The sequence below is a fragment of the Lithobates pipiens genome, unplaced genomic scaffold (genome assembly GCF_037356315.1).
Source record: "Lithobates pipiens isolate NorthernLeopardFrog02 unplaced genomic scaffold, aLitPip1_a1.2 Scaffold_22, whole genome shotgun sequence".
In the NCBI taxonomy this organism is placed as follows: Eukaryota; Metazoa; Chordata; class Amphibia; order Anura; family Ranidae; genus Lithobates; species Lithobates pipiens.
This window is the reverse complement of record NW_027507784.1, coordinates 125323668-125339552: the sequence shown is the minus strand read 5'-3', so window position 1 is coordinate 125339552 and position 15885 is coordinate 125323668. Positions and strand designations below refer to the sequence as shown.

At 43.1% G+C, this 15885-nt stretch overlaps 1 protein-coding gene across 2 annotated transcripts in view; it reads left to right on the top strand.

The window, feature by feature from the left end:
• TRPM8 (transient receptor potential cation channel subfamily M member 8) overlaps nt 1-15885 on the top strand; it is a 211109-nt gene that overhangs the window by 133802 nt on the left and 61422 nt on the right. For both annotated transcript variants that reach the window (XR_013261830.1, XM_077448223.1), the window contains exons 11-13: nt 1264-1382; nt 3002-3283; nt 8305-8400. Coding sequence is in view for 1 of the 2 variants with exons in the window: in XM_077448223.1 (XP_077304349.1) it covers nt 1264-1382; nt 3002-3283; nt 8305-8400 (497 nt within the window). In the remaining variant the exon portion in view is untranslated. The remainder of the gene's footprint in view (nt 1-1263; nt 1383-3001; nt 3284-8304; nt 8401-15885) is intronic.

Sequence of the window (15885 nt, the reverse complement as noted above, 5' to 3'; positions counted from 1 at the left end):
TATACTTACCTGCTCTGTGCAATGGAATTGCACAGAGCAGCCCAGATCCTCCTCTGCTCGGATACCCCAAAAGAGCCATGGCCCCTCCTCTCTGTCCAGTGCCCCATAGGAAGCAGCTCGCTCCAAAGCCCTGCTGCTGCTTCCATGGACACAGACAGTGGTAGTCGGCCCCACTCTCTCGTCACTGGCTTTGATTGACAGCAACAAAAGCCAATGGCTCCCAGTGCCCCCAGCAAGGCCAGTGAGACATGGAAGTGAGGGGACATAAAAGCTGTAGATGTGCACAGCGCTGGATTGAATGAAGGCTCGAGTAAGCAAAAGGAGTGAAGGGCCAAAACTGATGCCTAAACATCTGTTACCTTAATGCAAGGAATGCATTAAGGTAAAACATGTTTAGGCTTTAGAACCAGTTTAACTCACAATTGTTCATAAAACTTATGTGAAAAATAAGGTCCACACTCAGTGTCCATAAACAGCCCAAAAGGGCTACTAACGCATAGTATAAAACATGAGCATTGTAATCAAGCATCCGATGCTCCCAACTTTCCAAACCACCAAAAGTGCCAACTTAGTACCTGATGTCTCTGGGTTTTAGAGATCAAATGCGCTTGTGAAAAGGGTTAAAACCAACACATTTTATGTTCCTACATTTTTCTACTTCTGGAATACAGCCAATATCCCAGAATGCACAGCTCCCCTCAGGTGTAATATTAGGAGAAAAAGAAGATCAACTTAGGGAAATAATTCTAAAACATAATATAGCACTTGTGCTTTGAAGTCAAACATTCGGTGCTCCCACCTTTTCAAACCACCAAAAACGGCAGCTTCTTAGGAGAAATGTATGATCTTTTTATGGGGTTAATCCCCAACAGATCCACTGCATGCTTCCAAGTGTTTTTCTTTTTGGAACACAACCAAAACCCAAGGACGCACAGCTCACTTCAGGAAACAAAGAAAGAAAAGCAACCCAATATAGGATAATAACGATAAAACACTTCTTTATTAATTAAGAAAAGGTATTCACAAATATCACAGGTTAAAAACGCAAACACCATACCCTTGTACACTGGCAGGCAAACTATAAAGTCACTGGCCGCAAGCCTTGCTTCCTTATACTTTATACAATACATGTAGTAATTTACAATTTTATGGTGGCTGCATTAGCCAAGAGACTAAAGGCCATCTATATCATCTATATTTAAAAGAATGTTGATATAACATTGTTTCAAACAGTTTACCCTTTGTCATTGCTTTTGATTACAGCTTTCAGCACTAATGAACAGGATAAGGACAATTGGAATGCACAGCTGAAATTGTTGCTAGAGTGGAACCAATTGGATCTTGCTAGTGAAGAAATCTTCACAAATGATCGGCGATGGGAGGTATGGCACATGCTGTCATTGTGAGCAATATGTTTGTGCCATTTTATGGATAAAATATTCTTTAATTAAATCATACATACACCATTTAATTATGGATATCTGTTTGTCAGTAGTTATGGGCAACAGCAGGCCTAGACCGCTTGCAGGCTGGCAAGTCATAAAAGCAAAAGTGGGTCAATTCAGTTTCTATATCAGACTCATTATTTTAGATTATTTTCTCTTTTGTCACTGCTGATAATAGATAAACACAATAGCCATCACACCTTAACTAGTGAATGAAGACTACTGACATGATGGGTCATATACTAAGGTAAATGTGGTCACAGGCTGATGATTTTTAATGGAAGTTGGAAATTATTTTTTAGTTCCGTGTCAGGTTAATACTGGGGTTAGACAAGTACACTTACCCTCACAAAATACGTCCCCCTTTTTAAGTTGCCCAACTCACTTGCTTAAAGCCTAATGCCTCGTACACATGATCGGATCGTCGGCCAACAAATCTTGTCCAAAGGGCGTTGGCTCAAACTTGTCTTGCATACACACGGTCACACAAATGTTGGCCAACAATTACGAGCGCAGTGAAGTACTAGACATACTACGTGTTTTTTCAGCTCTTTAGCGCCACCCTTTGGGCTCCTGCTAATTTCCTGTTAGTAGAAGTTTGAGTGTTGATTTTGTGATTTTCTTTTCGCGTTTTTCAGTTCGTTTCTGAACAGCCGTTCGTCAACCAGACATGTTGCGGAATCGGAGGAGATAACTTGTTATTTATTATTGGCCTTGGAGTTATTGCTTTGGCATTATTTTTTTGGTTGAATAATGATTTGATTTGGTATATTTTCTATATTTTTGGATGGATAGAATGCACTTTTTGGTTAGGCTCTATTGGCAGATAGCATGTCTAATTGTTTTTTTTTTTTTTTTTTAATGCACAATAAAACAATTGTGTAGAATAATACTTGGCTATGTGTTTTTCTTCAAATGACAGTTTGGGAGTAGGCAGTTACATTTAAAAAAAATAATAATATTAATATTATTCTTGATATCGCTAGAAAAAAAAAGCCTTTAAAATTTTGTTTGCAATAACGCCATCAGTATCACCAGCAAAGCAGCTTCGTTATTATCCCATTAAAGAAGAAGAGAATTGTGTGCTGCATTTGGAGATTTCATAATTTGCCACATCACAAATGTTAATTCTCCATTACAAACGCTAGTTTACAAGACCGACCGCTTCTGCTTCTGAGCATGCGTGTTTGTACTTTGGACTTTTGTCTGACGGACTTGTGTACACACACTCGGACAATCCGACAAAACACATTTGTCCGTGGAAAATTTGAGAACCTGCTAGCCAACATTTGTTGTCAGAAAGTCCAATAACAATTGTCCGATGGGGCATACACACGGTCGAACTTACCGCCAACAGCCTAACATCAAACATTTCTCATCGGAAATTCCAATCCTGTGTACGGGACATTAAGCATTACCACAGGCCACAAAACATTTGCCTTTATTATAGAAACTTCTGCTTTGGACCTCACATGATCAGATACCTACTGATTTAGTCACATGACTGTATAATTATACTCAGCTGTACTGTTGTCTGTGTCTTTTGTTTTTATTAGTCAGCTGATCTGGAAGATGCCATGTTTGCTGCACTAGTGAAGGACCGCCCAAAGTTTGTGCGTCTTTTGCTGGAGAATGGTCTAAATCTACACAAGTTTCTGAGCAGTGAAATCCTTAGTGAACTTTTTTCTCAGCACTTTAGTACCCTAGTATTTCGTAATTTGCAGATTGCCAAAAACTCTTACAATGACTCCTTACTCACCTTTGTCTGGAAAATGGTATTGAGCTATCAAAGAAACCGCAAAGAAGAGAGGAACAGCTGTGATGACTCAGACATTCAGGTAAGAGCACTTATAAGTGATAAATACATGCATGCATCACCCCTTTAAATAATCTGCGAAAAAAAAATGGTTGGACAATTCCAAAGTAAGCAATCAGAAATTGACTTTTACAGGTTTAGTGCTAAAGGTCGAAGGCTAACTCCTTTTTATGTAAGTTACCTTTCCCGGTGCATTGTGGCAGCATACAATGGATTGTGGCTCTGCCCTCACAACCTGATAAGTTAACTATAAATCAAACACAAAACTGGCTTGCAGCATTCTCTTTCCTGTCCTTGCCTGATCAGGACTGGAGTTGCAAGGTATCCCTTATTGCTTGTTGCCCCCGCCAAGTTCAGCTTCTCCTGGGAGGAAGTCCTTCCTGTACTACCTCTAAATCGGTATGGTTGGAGCCCCATTATGGTGGTTTTGGAGGCATGGCCTGTCAAAAAAGCTTTAAACAAGCTTTGGAGCGAGTGGCAGCACTTTCCCTTTGTTTTTCCCTTATTTTCTCTGTCAGTGTTTTACCTGAAACCATTTGTGTTGTGGGCATTTACCATTTCCAAGATGGCAGCAGCAGTGGAAGTACACTTTGAGCATGAATGACAGGATGTGATGCAGCCACTGTAGGCACTTTTTCCTGGCTTGCCTATTTCCAAGAGTGCTAGTAAACAAGGCCGCAATCTGAAAATGCTCGGATGGGGGATATCATCACTGATGGCCAGGGGTGCCATTTAAGGCATTTTTTTGGCAACACATGACGGTGTTCTCTTCTCTTGCATGCTGAATGCTTATGTGGTCATTGTCTGCAGGTATAATTTCCATCTTCCTGTTTCAGGCTCCTTCTGTATGCTTGCTCTAGGATCTCAGTGTCATGCTATTTTTAATTTCAGTCTGCCGCTTTACCTTTTCGCTATGGGGAACGCTGCCTAGTCAGACCACCTATTGCCGCTAAGGAAGGGATTAGGTAAGTAGTGAAGATTTTGAGAAAAAGAGAGCATCTGGTCCCAATGCTGTTGTAATATCTACAGCCCTGGAAGGACATCAAGACGAAGGGGGCCCTCTAAAGGCCAAAATAAGTTGTCATCTAGGCACAGACATTCCAGGCAATGTTTATCATGGTCATCATCTCGCCTCATAATTGTTCCCCATGTACAAAACATCACAGGTTACCAGCCCTAATAGTTGCTGGGTTTGTAGTGGAAGGTTGTTGCCTGACAAGCTAGTACGTCAAGTCTGCTTGGTGGAAGTGACCTACAGCCCTGCAAGGACCTCAAGATGGAGGGAGCCTTCTAAAGGCCAAAACAGGTCACTATCTAGGCACCGACATTCCAGGCAATGTTGATTAAGGACATAATCTTGCCTCTCATTATCATTGCTCTACAAAACATTGCATGCTGCCAGCCCTAACAGTTGCTGGGTTGTGGAGGAAAGTTATTGCCTGGTAAGCTAGTATATCAAGTCCACTTGGAGGAAGCAGCAATACACAAAAAAGCGGCTGTCAGTGAAGTTGCAGATTAATGAATTGGCCAAAGAGTCAATACATGAAGCCTCTACTCCTCAGGTGGCAGCTGAATTGCCTAGCATTTCTAGCCAGAGCCCGCAGGTGGTGTCCAAATTGGAAAGATCATTGGAGGACAAAGACATTAAAGGGGCTAAAGTCTTTGACTTTTGCCTAAAAGAGCCTTTGGCAAGGGTAGTTAAAGTGGTTGTAAACGCTTACAACACACGTTGACCTACAGGTAAGCCTAGATTAAAGTCGTAGACAGCGGTGCGCAGGCGCACTAAGTGCGGTATCTTCAACGACGGAGATGCCGCGCGTGTCGGCTCCCATGCGTTGGAGTGACGTCATCGCGGCTTCGCCGAATGACAGCGGCGGAGCTGTGAGACCCCACCGAGAAGATGGATGCGCCGGACTACAGGGGACAGCGGTGACTTCGCTGGCTCCTGTGTCAGGTAAGTGACACATAATGGACTACTATGCTATGCATAGTAGTCCATTATGCTTTGCCTTTGCAGGGAATGAAAGAGGAAGTAAACCCATCAGGCAAGACGTGTCACCTTGCGGTTACGTTCAAGGACACTCTAGACTGAAATTTAGGTCTAGAACTGAAGTGCTCTTATGCAGCATCCATACAGTAAGGGCACCAAAAGGGCAAAATAAAACAAAAACATAAAATAAATCCTAGCCATGTTGGGCGGCTAACTACAAACACTGAAACCTAATTACCTATCCTGGAGCAACCTACTGCTGCCCAGGCACCTGACTTTCACACAAAAAAAATCAGTCATTAGTCTCACAGACTTAATCTCACCATACAAGCAGATGGCTGCTCTCCAGTTTGTCCTGCACAAAGATCTAGTTCCAGGATGGAGCATCCTCCCTAAGCAGCCTGGGAGTTTTGTAGAGCCCAGAGTACTAGGACGGCTTCAGCTGAGCTTGTTAAGCCCTCTCAGTGAGCCAAGCAAGCTCACTACACAGCACAAAAAGAAAAACAATCTGTATATTGCTTGAATCTTGGACAAATATACCTCCCATCCTGGACACAACTTGCATTTTTCCCTGGCTTCCAGTCACAGCAGTCACAGCAAGGACGGCATTATGGCTGAGGCCTTGGTCGATGGATCCAGCTTTAAAATCAAACTGGTGCAAGTTACCCAACGACTCTTCACAAGACCTTCTTTTTTCGGGAGACTTAAGAGCACGTTTAACCAGGCCAGTGGCAACTCGGTGGACAGCACAGTGACGAGTGTCTTCTAAGGCTATTTGCAACTCAGCGACATAGCCCTCCCGGAACACCTTCATCACACTTTATTAGGTGAACCCAGCTCAGTTCACGACACTAGAACTTGGAAAATTTGTTATGCAGACGCATACTTATGCTGCTGATCATTTACAGACAAATGATTGCGCCCTCCTGTCTGGTGAGTTAGTTCCCACTGCTGCTATGATGCGCCAGGAAAACAGAAAATTGTATAGTCACCTTTCCATAGTTTTCCTTTCCTGGTGCATCTTTATGACAGCATACAAATTCTCACCCAAATTGTGAGAGTTACGGAGAATACTGCATGCTGGGTCTGTCTTTGATTTGAGCCACAACCCATTGTATGCTGCCGTGAAGATGCACTAGGAAAGGAAAACATTAAAAAGGTGAGTATTAAATTTTCAGTTTTTGCAAGAGCATGTTAAACAGTACACTAATGACTGAGTCTTCTCTAATCACAGTTACATAGTTACATGGTTAGTAAGGTTGAATAAAGACAACAGTCTATCCAGTTCAACCTGAGTGAGTGTCTACAATTGTCCCTATGAATGAATGAAATACTTGTATAGCGCACAATGCGAACTGAATCGCCTCTAGGCCTCTATCCCTGTACATTGCACACTCACATCGGTTCCTACCCTCAAGGAGCCCACGATCCAAGGTCCCCATTCATATACTAGGGTCAATTTTGGACAGAAGCCAATTAACCTACCTGCATGTCTTTGGAGTGTGGGAGGAAACCGGAGTACCCAGAGGAAACCCACGCAAGCACAGGGAGAACATGCAAACTCCAGGCAGGTAGTGTCATGTTTGGGATATGAACCAGCGACCCTTCTTACTGCTAGGTAAGAATGCTAACCACTAGACCACTGTGTCGTTAAACAGTGTTTAACTGTTAGGCCATAAAACCCAACCTTGTATTTTTTTCATTGTATGGTCAGTTTCTAAAACACAGATTTTCTTTAATAACAGAAATGGAATTCCATTGTCATTTTGGGTCACTATGGATTACTTAAGTGTTATTTGTTATTTTATACATAAAAATATAACTGTAACATAGATTTTCATTTGTAGCATTCTGGTTATGGAAGTATAAAAAATACAATTATAAATATGTAACAGATAAGATAGAAAGCTAAAAATGTTGCTTACCTTAATTTTAGTCGATACTTTATATCAGGGGTAGGCAACCTTATAAGAGGTGGAGATCTACCTAAACGACAAAGAAGAAGTCAAAGCTCACAGGGAACAGTGTCGCTTCCTCACACCTGATTTAAACTTTGAATTGAGTACTACAGCGTTGCGATTGCTTGCATTTGATTTAAATCAGGTGGTGATGAGGCAACATATGGCCTCTCACCACCTGTCAAGCACACTTTTTCAGAGGAGCAGCACTGCGAGTGTAGTGCATCTGTGACCCTCCTGGGTTAGTTGCGCTTTGCCATAGACTTCTATTATATTCTGCAGGTCTGATACACTTTCTGAAAGCGCACCAAAACTGCATTCAAAAAGTGCACCAAACCCGTAGGATATAATTTAAGTTTATGGCTAAGCGCAGTAAACCCGCAGGAAAGCTGCAGGTACTCTGGACTGCACCTGCGGTGTGGGTAAACCGCAGCACATTAGTGTGAAAGAAGCCCTATATAATTATGGCCAGTGTATTGCTTTACACTGACCTGAAGATCTCTTCTTTCTGGTTGCTGGCTCCCCTCTGTAGACCGCTAGCCAGGATAAGAAGTGGAGTGCAGTTGGTATCACTCCGCATGGGACAGGAGCCAGCACTACAGAGGAGGCATCGGCTTAGGCGGCTCTTACTTCCTATTACAGCTCAAACTTTACAAGTAGTCCCTCTGCATTGCACTGTTTGATTCTCTAGGGTGGCGGGACAGCAAGCTACCAGTCACCTGGCCATGATCTACTGACCCCGCTTTACATTGAGCTACATATCAAAATCTGATCAGAGGAAATTGGCTCTATGTCCTTTTTTTTTTATTACTGTCATAATTTGGGTGCCTACTTTTCACATCTGCTGACTGTTTACAAACCTCCACCCTGGTTATTGTGAGCAGCTACTACTGGTCAGTAATGTTTTTTTCTTTAGCTTTTTTCCCATATTAATATTTTATGTTCATAGACTCATAACAGGTAGAACGTGTTTATTAAATAGAACAAAAAATCATAGCTGAATAGCTAACTCTCATTTTGAATTATTGCCATAAAATGATGTATGACAGTGTTGTGATAGATGAATAACTTTACATCTTTTTTTCTTTTATTCAGGATCTCACACCAATAATCAAACATCCCATCCAGGTTTTGTTCATATGGGCTATACTGCAGAACAAGAGAGAGCTGTCTAAAGTAATATGGGAGCAGGTAACATAGCATTGATTTACATTTTCAGTTTATAGCTACAATAGCACAGATTTCCTTGTGTAAACTACATTAAGCCTAACTTAAATTGGTAATTCAGTTGTTGGCACACTCAGGAAGGCCTAATTTTCCATAAAGCTTGTGTCCTCCATTGGTGAGCATTCCTTGCTGGAGTTCCCAGCTCTTTTCTTGTCAGGTCTTAATAATAAGACTTTGCTCTATGATCACATTTGAGGAAAAATAATGCTGCAGGTATGAAATGCAGGCATGTAATAGTATATATCTAAAAAGACACAAAATATTGTGAGAAAGTCCAAAAAAATATTTTTTTGATATGAAAAAAGTCTATTATGTGCTTCGAATTAAATCCAATCCACACGTGAGAGGGAAAGAGCCATCCACCTTCATCCTATGAAGACCACATGCAGGCACCCTGTGGCATATCCATCACCAAATAAGATGTAGGCTTACCAGATAGAATGGATCCAAACGAATATACATTCGAAGGATCAATCAGACTTCAGAATACTCTTATATAGAGTTATCCAACATAAAAGGCTCTCCAGGGAATTTTCAATCAAGTACTCAAACGATGGGAAAATCTTCCACTTTTAAACTTGGAGTTTAAAAGTGGAAGATTTTCCCATCGTTTGAGTACTTGATTGAAAATTCCCTGGAGAGCCTTTTATGTTGGATAACTCTATATAAGAGTATTCTGAAGTCTGATTGATCCTTCGAATGTATATTCGTTTGGATCCATTCTATCTGGTAAGCCTACATCTTATTTGGTGATGGATATGCCACAGGGTGCCTGCATGTGGTCTTCATAGGATGAAGGTGGATGGCTCTTTCCCTCTCACGTGTGGATTGGATTTAATTCGAAGCACATAATAGACTTTTTTCATATCAAAAAAATATTTTTTTTTGGACTTTCTCACAATATTTTGTGTCTTTTTAGTTATTATCATTATTTTTTGGGTTTATTATATTTTTTTCACTATCTCATGAAAGTGTGGGGCAGTGTGGGAAGCACTCTTTAATGTTATGTAATCTTGACACTTATACATTATTGTCACATCACTAAGTGGTTTAAATATATTTTTTATATAGCGCTACACTATAATTTAACATTTGGAATTTTATTCACTGTTGTATATCCTCGTGATCGTGTTAGCAGCTTTTTTTGTATGTAGCTTTTGGGGATAGCGCAGTGTTGATTGTCATTGACAGTTCTTTTGGATGTAATAGTATATATATCTGCAGCTGGCCCCAAACTCTCATGTGGCAGCAGACTTTTTGGCCATTCAGACAGGCAAGGCTTCAGCACATTATGACAAAGCATGCCTACCACTTTCCTGCAGATTACTTTTAGTCGCTGAGGCTGCCTGTTATAATCATGGGTCAATAGAAATGCGTGGTTGGGGTTCTTATCAATATACTTTGACGCAAGAGTTTGATAAGCTGCAGTTGGTACAGTATGTAGGTGCCTGCACTTCATGCCTGTGTTTCATCAGATTAAGCGACCCATCAGAATTTGTAACGGAAGTGACATTCCGTTGCCGCCATCTTGCTATATGCTGCACTTGTCCACAGTAAGGATATGATGAGAAGGTGGCAAGCGGACATGTTGTTACACCCACTCGCCTAATATGACTAAACACCTGCAACAATCTCCATCCTTTGTAGAATTTCTTTAACAACACCTGTAAGGAAAATGCCTAAAACATTCAAGAGTTCCTAATATCACTGCCTGGTCTAGATATATCATAATACCGGGAGACTGGGTAAATATTTTGGAGAATGACTGACAGTTATATGGCACTTATATTATACACTCTCATTTTGTATGAAGAAACTAAATTTGGATTAGCGAAGGAACAATCATAGTAGATTCTAGTATCTGTTACATTTTCATGAGTTTTATTTTAATTGCATCTCTATTTAATACAGTATATGTCTAATGCCACGTACACACCACCGGACTTTTCGACGGACTAGGTCCGACAGTCATCCCGGCAGAGTTCCAACGGACTTTCAGAATGAACGGACATGGCCACACACAAGCACACCAAAGTCCGACGTATGACCGGACTAGAATAAGGAAGTGCATAGCCAGTAGCCAATAGCTGCCCTAGCATCAGTTTTCGTCCGTCGGACTAGCATACAGACAAATGGATTTTTTGACTGGACTCGAGTTTGTCGGAAAGATTTGAAACATTTTTTATTTCTAGGTCCGTCTGTCTTTTGGGGAAAAAAGTCCGCTGGAGCCCATACATGATCGCAATATCCGACGGATTCATTCCGTTGGACCTAGTCCGCCAAAAAGTCCGGTCGTGTGTACGCGGCATTCAATTCTGACAAATATCAGAGAGAGCTCTGCATATGGGGTACCATAATCTTACTTCATTCAGCACCTTTAGCTTTGAGCATTTCTTTGGGAATCCTACACACAGTCCATCACTACCACAAACAGGCTTTGCTAATGTTACATTAACCACTTCCCGACTGGCGCACGACGATGTACGTCGGCAGAATGGCACGGACAGGCATATGGGCATACAGGTACGTCCCTTTAATAATGCCGCCATGCCATCACGTGCTCGCCGGTCGGGACCCCGCGATCGTCACATGGGGAGGCTGAACGGGAAGATGCGGAAGTAAAGAGCATCTCCCCGTTCTGCCTAGCAACAAGTGACACTGATCTCTGCTCCCTGTGATTGGAGCAGAGATCAGTGTTCACTAACACACAGCCCAGCCCCCCACAGTTAGTAACACGCCCCTAGGATACACTTAACCCCTACACTGCCACCCCCCCAGTTAACACCTTCACTGCCAGTGTCATTTACAATCAGTGCATTTGTATAGCACTGATTGCTGTATAAATGACAGTGGTCCCAAAAATGTGTCAAAAATGTCCGATGTGTCCGCCATAATGTCGCAGTCACAAGAAAAATAGCTGATTGCCGCCATTACTAGTAAAAAAATTAATTATTAATAAAAATGCCATAAAACTATCCCCTATTTTGTAAACGCTATAAATTTTGCGTAAACCAATCAATAATCGCTTATTGTGATTTTTTTTACCAAAAATATGTAGAAGAATACGTATCGACCTAAACTGAGGAAAAAAAAAGTTTTTTTATATATTTTTGGGGGATATATATCAAAATTGTCCCTCTTTTTTTGTTTATAGCGCAAAAAATAAAAGCCGCAGGGGTGATCAAATACCACCAAAAGAAAGCTCTATTTGTGGGAAAAAAAGGACGTCAATTTTGTTTGGGAGCCACGTCGCACGACCGCGCAATTGTCAGTTAAAGCGACGCAGTGCCGAATCGCGAAAAGTGATCTGGTCTTAAGCAAGCAAAATGGTCCAGTCTGAAAGTGGTTAACATAACTTATTAATAGAATCGGATGAAGGCTCTATCAGTAGAGCTTGTAGGCACCCAAAGCAACTCTTTGCTTGCATCATCTCTTTTACTCAGAACAATTTCTTGTTTTACATGTTTTACTGATCTTAGTCTGGTTAGACAAACTTTGTAAAACTGTGTAAATATACAGTACTTATAGAAGAAACTGCAATATTATTGGTGTTGGGAAAGTCCACCTCTTTGAATTGTCTTCCTTTGGCATTTAAACAGTTAACATATACGTATTTAACTATCTATTTAGCTGTTTCCTACATTTAAACTCTCTTAGATTTTATATCATGATTACCATACATCCTTATACGGTACATGTTCCTAACTGGTATATAACCTTCACAACTCTAGAAAAAAAAAAATTCTGACAGACTTCCATGGCAGCATGCGTTTGGGTACCCCTGCCCTCGCTCCCACCCCATAGGACTCCACTCCCATAAATTTTCAGGCTGAGCCAGAGGCAGCGTTCCTTTTTTCTCCTCCTCACTCATATGACCATTTCGTTTCCTACCTTCTGGAAGTCGTGGCAACCGGGGTCTCACGCATGGACAGACGTGCGGATTTCAGGAGCGTCCTGTGGTGTCCAGAAATTTCCAGGATGGCTCCAGTAGTCACTTAGTCCCCAGCTAACAGCAGGGTGGTGAATGGCACACATGCGCAGAAGATTGACACCTGCAATAATGGGAGCTCTGCCAATGGCGAGCAGTTGTGCCAGGTCGGATGCCCTGCTAACAGCAGGTAACCTCTAAAGTGCGCCCAGCATGATGGTGTGCTCTGCTCTGGGATCCAGGTCACTCAGGCCGGAGTTGACAACTCGTCGATTGCGGGCTACTTGTCAACCTCTGACAGGTGACAGGTAGACCGCGAAGATGTCCCGCTGTCGTGCCCCTCGCCAAAGGCCCTTCTCACCGATCCAAGAGAAGGTGAGAGAGGGGGCAGTGATAAGGGTCACTGTAGCTTCCCTGTGCCACTGCATATAAAACTTCTTTGAGCTCCAGCCCTCCTGTCACTCCATTCTTACTGACACTCCAGCCCTCCTGCAACTGCAGTCCTAATGACACCCCGATACTATACCCTCCTGAAACCCCAGCCCTCCCAATCCAAACCCAATACCATACCCTTCTGACACCCTAGCCCTCCAGATCCCCCTTTACCATACCCTCCTGACACTCCAGCCCTCCTGATCCACCCCAATACCATACCTTCCTGACACCCCAACCCTCCTGACCCCACCAATACCATACCCTCCTGACACCCCAGCCCTCCTGACCCCACCAATCCCATACCCTCCTGACACCGCAGCCCCCCTGACCCCACCGATACCATACTCTTATGTCCCTTCAGTGCCATGCCCTCTTAAGATCCCAGCCCCCCTGCTCCCCTTTACTTTCCCCCGACCCTTCTATACCTTGCCCTCCTGACCTCCCTTACCATGCCTTTTTGACCCCTGCCATACATGTTACTGACCTCTATACGCGGCCCTACATGCTACCAACCTCTGTATGCCGTCCTACATCCTATCGACTTCTGTAAATGGCCCTACATGCCACTGATCTCTGTACACGGCCCTACATGCTACTGACCTCTGTACACTGCCCTACATCCTACTGACCTCTGTACGCCGCTCTACATCCTAACCGATCTCTGTATGCCGACCTCTGTACACTCCCCAATACCATACCCTCCTGACATCCCAGCTCTCCTGACACTCCAGCCCTGCTGACACCCCAGCCCTCCTGACCCCCCATACCATACCCTCCTGACACCCCAGCCCTCCCAATACCATACCCTACTGACACCCCAGCCCTTCCGACCCCAACAATATCATACCCTCCTTACACCCCAACCCTCTTGACCCCACCAATACCATACTCTCCTGTCCCTCCAGTGCCATGCCCTCTTGAGATCCCAGCCCCCCTGACCCCCCTATACCTTGCCCTCCTGACCTCCCTGTACCATGCCCTTTTGACTCCTATCATACATGCTACCGACCTCTGTATGTGGCCCTACATGCTACTGACCTCTGTACACTGTCCTATATCCTACTGACCTCTGTACGCCACCCTACATGCTACTGACCTCTGTACGCCGCCCTACATGCTACTGACCTCTGTACGTGGCCCTACATCCTAACCAACCTCAGTATGCCGCCCTACATCCTAACCAACCTCTTCACTGCCCTACATGCTACTGACTTCTGTACACCGCCCTACATGCTACTGACTTTTGTACGCTGCCCTACATCCTAACCGACCTGTGTACGCCGCCCCTACATCCTAACTGACCTCTTTACACTGCACTACATCCTAACCGACCTTTGTACACTGCCCTACATTCCACTGACCTCTGTATGCCTCCCTACATCCTAATGGACCTCTGCATGCCGCCCTACTTCCTAACTGACCTCTGTACACTGCCCTACACCCTACCAACCTCTGTATGCCTTCCTACATCTTAACCAACCTCTGCCCACCACCATACATCCTACCAACTTCTGTCTGCCACCCTACATCCTACCTACCTCTGTCTGCCGCCCTACCTACTACCAACCTTTGTGTTTTTAATGCTGTCTTTACGTTTTATTTGGGGCTTGCTATGTTATTTAAAAAGATGGGGAGCTGCACCCCAGTGATCTTATCTTTGATCTCTTCAATATTGTCCAGGTAGATCTCCATCTCTCAGAGGTTGCCTACCCCTGCTCTAGGGCTACATCCTCAGCAGGAAGCTTGGCCATAGTCAGGGTCTTTAAGGTCCCTTGACAGCTTGCTGCTCCAGATGGAATCTTTTAATCCAGTTTTGAGTAAAGTCTCAGTCATGAAGGCAGCCTTTCTGTTGGTTAATTTTCCTCAGTCAGGAGGTTTGCTGGGATCTGGGCCTTGTGCCGAGAGGGATCCTTGTGGCTTTCTGCCCTGTATGGGTATTGTCTATATCCATACTGGGCGGCAATCTGAGGTAGCTTCATCATTCTTTGAGAACAAAAGATTTGTTCCTCCCATTGCAGGTCCACCAAGGATAACTGGTTTCATGCCAGGGATATTGGGATACTTTGAGCATGCTCTCAAGCTACAGCTTTGCTCAGAGTTTTAGGACATATTTGTCACTTTCCCTAGCAGAACCAGCAGGACATTCCAGCTAGATATTAGGCTTATAAAGCTTAGGGCTTAGTTCCTATGGAAGCAGTTACCACACACTCATCCATGAGTGTGTAGGCTTCATGGGCTCCCTGTGAAAGGGCACCAGGAATAGTTGTAGGAGAATGACATGTCTTCCATTGAAGCTGTTCTGGCTCATTGTGGGGTGTAACTAACATCCTTATGCACAGGCTTTCTGTTGGCTATGATTGAAACCCTATTTTTCCGAAATTCACCCTTGTTTTTTGGCCCTTTAGTTCCTAAACGTATGCTGCCATGGAAGTCTGTCAGCAAAACTGAAAATTGACTACCAAATACTTACCGTAATTTTCCTTTCCTCCATGGCAGCAGGAGTTCCCTCCAGAGTCATGAGTAGGCTAGTTATGGAACGCAGCATCTGGCTCAGTCTGAAAATTTATGCGAGTGGGGTCCTATGGGGTAGGAGCAAGGATGGGGCTACCGAAACATATGCTGCCATGGAATCCTTCAGGAAAGGAAAATTTTTGGTAAGTATTTGATAGTAAATTTTTGTTTTTTCTGGCTTTGCGCCCTCAGGGACATTTCATGTTTCCTGATCTGTCTGGCATCTGCCAAATAGACATTATGTCTGTTAATATTCCTTCAATTCCTGTCCTGTTTGACACCTGTCAAACAGTTATAAAGTAAGGAGCTATCTCCTAAAGCAGACCAGGGTGAAAAATGTAGCAGAGGTTCTAACCCCTACTTACTTTTTTTTTTTTAGGTATTGGAAAGAGTATTGGGATATAGTCTAAGCTGTAATTACAGTCTGATTTAGGATTGAAAATCCATAGTGCTGCATTTTTTACAGTCTTCTATTACAGAAGAAACAATCTTGGGACACATAAAATTTGCTAATAAGAAAATAGTAAGCTAAAATGTAAGACCCTGTGGGATTTTTGAATTTATATCAAAAAGAT